A 6,984-nucleotide genomic window follows, 5' to 3' on the forward strand; every position below is an offset into this window, starting at 1 on the left:
TTAATGCCACCAAAACACTGTATGTACGCGACAATTTTACCCTCTCGGTTAATACTATCAAAATCAAAACTGATCTATTTATGACAATCTTACCCTTCCCGTTACTTTTCGATCTAATTTATAAGTTGGATGATACGTGACAAATGACGGGTGTACCAAATTAAGGTTTCACCCTCCATTTATCACAGATGTATCGTTTTGAGAAATTATTCGCGGTATTAATATAATTTAACAAAAGGTAAATTTGTCATCGGTGTACCGTTTTGGGTTTTTAACGGTCAAATAAATTTTTTGGTATAAATTTGTCATGTTTGTACCAGTTTGAGATTTTTTGTGGTCAAAAAATTAATTTGCGATAAATTTATCATATGTGTACCAGTTTGAAGTTCTTCTTGATAGTAACCATCTATCGTATGGTTTTGTTTCATTTTTTTTATAACTTTTTCGTGATTCTTTTATAGCTTTGGGAATTCGTGTTTCGGGTTTGTACTTTTTTGATATTGGTCATTCAAAAATAAAGAAAATGTCTGTGGAAGAAATTATTTATTCACATATAGTTAATTATTTCAGTTTAATCGGCGTATTGAGCAAATAGGGTCTCATGAAGCCCTGTTTGTTTCGTGAAAAATAAATGTTTCGGAAAATATTGTCCTAAAGATAATAAATTTTATCGGTTGAAATAATTAATCAATAAAAAAATATTTCCATTACCGATAATAATTGACGTCCAAATGTTTTCGTGTACAACAGGGATGTTTTTCATTCGTTTATTTTTGTGAGCGAAACGAGCTTTCATATTTTTAGGAAAACGTTTTTCGAATCATTCATTTTCTGTGAAATAAATATTCCTTAAATCTCTTATTATTCTTGACCCGAGGTGCAATTAGTCACATTACTTGCGATCCTTTAGATTATTGTGAACAATTTTCAATAAATCATATCACTGCCAAATGCACATCGTATAAGCATTTCACTGAAAATTTTGTCGAATTACGGTTAAAAGTATAACTTCTTAAAGCTCTTTCTTAATTTCGTTTTCTTTTTCACAATTCCGATGCTTGATTTTTTTATGAAATTTAATCTTACGAAGAAATTAATACAGCAAATTAAAATATTAATGATGCAGTCAAAGTGCTGGAATCAAAAGAAGAAGAAGAAGAAGAAGAAAATATCACTTAAAAGAATCAAATGATTGGCTCTGCGCATGATGTGGTCACGATGTAGGATTATATTATGGTGATAGCATCAAGACACCCTCATTCCCCTTTTTAAGCAAAAATCAAACCAAGTATGATTGATTCATATCTCAGCATTCCTCGTTTATTAATCCTTAGGTATTGTCGAAATACAGAGATCTCGAACCATATAAAGCATCTACCAACTAAAGTTATATAGGAAGGTCGAAAAATCAAAAAGCATTATAAGGACCAATGCAAGCTCACAAGATCTGACAAATTTATTAATGATTCCATTATTGAGAGATATCAACAAGAGTTCGATTCCGCACACCAACTAATTAGGGATTTCAACATTAACATCGGAGGAACTAGTTAATGTGCGTTTGATGCACGCACATGTGTGAGTCCTCGTATCGCAGAGTGCCAACTTTGCCCCATGACATTGAAAGAAGCAATCAATGTCTCGCTGGCATGATGCTTCGACTCTTGTCACCGGCCATGGCTCACCTAAAAAAGGGGGCAAAAAACAAAAATTCAGGATATTGCCATTTTTATTTTTTATTTTTAGGAGATATTAATTTTGAAATGACACGTGCCATGCACACGAAGGAAAGCAATTACAAAATTAAGCAAATTGGGATATTCCTGGTACTTCCTTAGCCTTGCTTTAACTTATGAAATGAAAATGTTAAATATCCTCCTAACAATTAACAAGATGAGATCGGTTGCCTCAACAAATAAGAAAATTGTGTTAGGATATCATAATATTGAGAGAGAGAGAGAGAGAATTACAAATTAGAGTCACCAAGAGGAAGACCAACATGAACTTGGAGGCTTGCTTCATGATTCCTTTGGGTTTAGGTTTTTATGGAGTGATGAATAGTTGATGGTTTGGTTATGCTAAACAGAGAGTGCTATGCAATGAAGTTCGTGTACACTGCAAGTCACTATTTATACACTTGAAATATCTTTTGTTCTGTTAAAAGCTTATGTTCAGATTTCTATCGTACACCTTTGGTAATTTCATCATTAAGATACCTTCGTGACAAATTTCTACCATATTTTAGTGATTATTGTTACTTAATTATAAGTTCAGGTTATGTTCAGATTTCTCTCTTATATCTTTGGTAATTTCATCAATAAGATACCTTCGTGACATGCTTTTAACAGATTCTAGTCATTATTATTCATCTATTTGTTCTTAATTGACAATTTATGTAGTAATAATGGAAAATATGCCACAGGCAAGTAAGACAACAAAAGTTTCAATTCAATTATTGATGGAGAGAAGTTCTCTAGATTTTCATAGTGAAAAGATTTATGCTCTTAATGTGTAAAGAATAAAGAGGAAAAATTTGATGATATTTTTCGGAAATCTCAACAAAAAGACTTCTTTCTTCATAAAATGAAATAGAAATTTTAAATGGATTAGGAGAGGATAACGACATTGGTTTGCGTTAATCTCGACATTTGAATCATGATTTCTTTAAGTTGACAAACATAGGATAGGATTGAAACAATGGATTTTAACTATTAGAATAAGTCTAGCTTTTTATCATTCATGATTATTGATTTCCTTATAATAAGCTCCAACAAAAAAAAATCAATAATAAGCTATTGTAGCAATTATGTTAAACGAAAAATTTCCCTCTTTTTTTTCTTCTTATGCCGGTGGCTCAAACTTGTTTATTCATCTTGTTTTTAACACCTAAACAGAAGAAAATCAAATCTCTCGGGCACCCTTATCCCAATTACCTTGATGCCTCTACTTATTGGATGCTCTTTTTCATTCTTCCTCCCTATAGGTACTCTAGTGTATGACTTAATCGTTTTTTTTTTGTCTATCCTATATTCAACTCTCCTCTCTCGAACCCCGTACCTATGATACTAACGTCTCCACCTCCTCAATCCTTTTATCAGTAAGGCCGCATGCCTATTGGCAGTGTATGACTTAATCTGCTTTGTTCAAAACCAGCACAAGTGACCAGCGTAGATTTGTTGATCGTATAGATGCTCGACTGAGAGCATGAAATTTTCTAATCCGCAATCACCAGCCCGTTAGGGAAGCGTGGTAAGAACTAACCCAAGAAAGCTTTATAAGAACTACTAAGAACATGGCTCGAGAAGAACGCCGCAAATTAACACAAACGCCCACCCACCATTTGCTAACATGGCAAAGCAAGAAAGCAAATTCTGGGAATTCCAGGGTTTAAGAGGAACCCTGCTCCGATACACAGATGAACATCCTAATGTTTGATTAGCTAATTTAAGCTCAAAGCAGTCTATTGTCTAGTGATGATAATAATAGCAAAGCAGTCTATTGTCTAGTGATGATAATAATAGCAAGAGTATCAATATCAGCGACAGCAGCGCTATAAGAATAGCCTAAAACATCAGCTCTGGCAGACCTCCTTCAGACAAATTCATCCCTGCAAAACCCGCAACCCAGTGTCAAAACAATTTTGAAATTTCAACAGGGTATCTATAAAGAGGCTCCATCTTATTCGATAAGTTTCAACCAATAGGCCAGTCAATCGAATCACTAAAGGCCTTCATAAAAAAAAACAGATGGGGCATGGATAAAGCAATCAAATTTAGGCTGCGTTTGTTTCGCGGAAAATGAATGATTTGGAAGATATTTTCCTAAAACTATTGCTGATATAGTTTACAAAAAATGAATGAACATAGAATATTTTTATCGTTCGCGAAAATGTTTAGATAAACTGTTATCAATAATGAATACATTTTCTACCGACTAATTATTTCAAGCAATACAAACGATCATTTTTAGGACAATATTTTCAAAATCATTCATTTTTCACGAAATCAACGGAGCCTTGATTAGATCCTATTTTATTCAAGGAGACGTTTGTATGGGTTGAATAAAGGACTCTTCTAATAACACTCTGATCTGTGATAATAATGAACAAAAACTTTTCACAGACTGGAGAAAAAGGTGCAATATTCAGTCAGTGCCAGCGACATAATCATACCTAGTGTGTGGCTATGCACATATAATAGAGATGGTACCAGGATCAATTCCTAACGAGCTTCTTGCATTTCATCATTGCTCTGGCACTCTTCACTAATGAGGGCAGAATTTAGATCCTCCAAGTTGGTCAACTCGTTCTACTTCTCTTTCAGTTCATCATTAATCCCCTTCATCTTCTTTCGAACAGCTTCATCATCTTGATCTTCAAGGTGCTTCATAACTTCTACTTTTCCTTTCAACTCTTCAATCTCCATTTCCAATTTTTGCTTTCTGTCAAGCTGCTCTTCCAACTCGAGGATCTTACTCAGGGCCAGCGACATAATTATACCGAGTGTGTGGCTATGCACAGAAAATAGAGATGGTACCTAGATCAATTCCTTACGAACTTCTTGCAGTTCATCATTGCTATGGCGCTCTTCACTAATGAGGGCAGAATTCGGATCCTCCAAGTTGGTCAACTCGTCCTCCTTCTCTTTCAGTTCATCATTAATCTCCTTCATCTTCTTTTGAACAGCTTCATCACTTCTACTTTTCCTTTAAACTTTCCAATCTCCATTTCCAATTTTTGCTTCCCATCAAGCTGCTGTTCCAACTCAAGGATCTTGCTCAGGGCCTCCTCTTTCTCCCTCTAAAAATCCTAGCAGGGTCAGTCTTGAATAAAGTAGAATATGCTATGGTAATCAAATTTAAGTTTTTTTCACTGGCATTCACACCTCTTGTTCTTCCACCAGCCTGAGGACATTTTCATCAGCTCTTTTCTGCTCCATTGATGCTAATTGGATAGAAATGTTTTCGAGATCATTCTAGAAGGACAAATTAAGAAATCAGTGTACATCTTGTGATGCGATCTTGACTAAATACGACATATGCCAATGCTTTCAGCAGACTACCAGAACCTGCCAACTGCTAAGTTTTCAACGCAATTGTCTCGCCTTAGCAAGTACAAAAAAGTAAGCACTCTCATTATTCAAACATTTTGGTGTCCTTTTCTATCAGGCTCTTATTGTTCGAACAATAAAGAGCAACCAATTATTTCCTTCTTAAGTACTATTCTCTAAGACGGATGCAGTAAAAATGCTTCCATGTGACATGTCTGATGACGACTTTGCATCAATTGAAGAAAATGATGAATTCGCCTGCGGTTCTATAAACTTGGTGATCGAGGCAGAAATGAATCAAAGACCACCCTTAAAAGGAATTGCATGTAAAGCGTAGTTACGAAGGCTCGAAAAATATATTAATTTAGTAGGGTAGCTAAAAGGTGAAAGTAAGAAGTAAATAGTCTCGGCAAATAGTATGTTCACTTCGTGTAACCTTTTTCTTGTCCTCATCCAGCTTTTGTCTCTCACGCTTGGTTAGGGCTTCACGTTTGTTCAATTCTTTGCTCCAACAATCAATCTTTCTTTTCTTCTTTTCCAAGCCATTGCTGAGTTTCTCTCGTTCTAACAATATCCTTTGTATTTTGTCATGTTGAAGGCGTTGCATCCTCTTTGTTTCTGGAAAAACAATAAAATACAATAAAATGTAAGTCATGTTTCTTTAGAATGAGAGCATGTAGCAGTCACATATAGAACTTAATGGGAATTTAAGGTTTGGTGCCAGTATCATTCTGCAGGCTTATAAAAAAGTAAGCATGTGGAAATGCCCTTGACATAACATCACTTTAGGATGCAGCACTGACCATATAACTCTCGATAATTGATGAAGTGCACATAAAACTTGCACCAGAGCAACTATGAACTACATAAATGTTATGATGTACAATCTGATAAAGAGGAGAATGTCCATATACATGGCCGGATGCACACAAGCACATGAGAGAGAGAGAGAGAGAGAGAGAGAGAGAGAGAGAGAGAGAGAGAGAGAGAGAGAGAGAGAGAGAGAGAGAGAGAGAGAGAGAGAGAGAACCTTCCACAAAAGCAGAGTGAAGCTTGTCTTTTTCATCAAGCATCCTACTCAGTGACAAAGTCTTCTCATTATACTGGGACTGTAATTCCTCCAAAGTTTCATTCGTCAAATCAATCTCGTTAGCTAGATGCGCCACAATTCCGTGTCTACTTTGAGCTGCTTCCTGAACAATGTCAGAGATTGTCCGCAACTTCCCTGTCTTGCGAACGTAATCTCCCACTGGCCCATCCGCATCATAGTCATCTGAACGCGCACACCAGCCATATGTAATTGATCCGGGCTCTGTCTGCGTGTTCCAGCCCTTTTTTCCGTGATTATCAGCTTCAAATTCTTTCTCAAACTCTGTTGCATTAATAAACCCATGCCAATCATCGTTGAACCTCACTACAGCTTTTGCCGACCGACCGTCTTCGTTCCAAAACATGTGGACTTCCAGAGGTTTGTACTTGGCAAACTTGGTCAGCCAATATGCACTATCTACGGGTTCTTTCCCGCTGTTTTTGTCATCGAGAATGTTAGCTATGACTCCAGTCCAAGGCCACACAAAAACCTCATCTTGCTGAGGCGTTTGTGCAGCGGGTTGCGGCACAACCGGTTGAGGAGCTTGGTCAGCCTCGCTGGCTAGGTCTGTCTCCAGGTACTTCGCCAAGGCAAGGTGGTTTGCCTTTTGTTTGCCACTTCTACTCGCAGAACCTTTACCCACCCCTGCCGCATGTTGATATAGTTCTTCATACCTGTAGTCCTGCTCTTTCTTGCCCGTACAGAAAGGGCATCTTAAGCTTCCATTTGGGCCCTTTACTTTGTACTTCGCGAATTTCAGCTCATCATAAGACTTGTCTACGTGGTCCAATATCTCAGAATCACCAATATCTGAATCTTCTGCAGAGCTGTAGTCCATCTCCGGTT

At 36.7% G+C, this 6,984-nt stretch overlaps 1 protein-coding gene across 1 annotated transcript; it reads right to left on the reverse strand.

Annotated features, from left to right (window-relative positions):
- Positions 1–3,377: 3,377 nt before the first annotated feature.
- Positions 3,378–6,984, reverse strand: LOC115665730 (factor of DNA methylation 1-like). The gene is made up of 5 exons (XM_030587570.2): positions 6,079–6,984; positions 5,485–5,666; positions 4,884–4,973; positions 4,536–4,798; positions 3,378–3,607 (listed from the first exon to the last, which is right to left on the reverse strand). Exons 1-4 carry the CDS (start codon positions 6,974–6,976, stop codon positions 4,667–4,669), a joined length of 1,302 nt encoding a protein of 433 aa, XP_030443430.2. The 5' UTR covers positions 6,977–6,984; the 3' UTR covers positions 3,378–3,607; positions 4,536–4,666.

This window comes from Syzygium oleosum, unplaced genomic scaffold (genome assembly GCF_021117445.2).
Source record: "Syzygium oleosum isolate NSW1041296 unplaced genomic scaffold, Sole_v2.1 Sole_v2.05, whole genome shotgun sequence".
In the NCBI taxonomy this organism is placed as follows: domain Eukaryota; kingdom Viridiplantae; phylum Streptophyta; class Magnoliopsida; order Myrtales; family Myrtaceae; genus Syzygium; species Syzygium oleosum.

What these genes read in the sequence shown, in the direction of transcription:
- LOC115665730 (XM_030587570.2), bottom strand. Translation starts at nt 6,976, where the DNA reads ATGGACTACAGCTCTGCAGAAGATTCAGATATTGGTGATTCTGAGATA. An exon ending in TCACTCTGCTTTTGTGGAAG is followed by an intron (nt 5,667 to 6,078) that starts GTTCTCTCTCTC and finishes TTGTTTTTCCAG; the next exon opens with AAACAAAGAGGATGCAACGC. An exon ending in TGGATGAGGACAAGAAAAAG is followed by an intron (nt 4,974 to 5,484) that starts GTTACACGAAGT and finishes TTGTCCTTCTAG; the next exon opens with AATGATCTCGAAAACATTTC.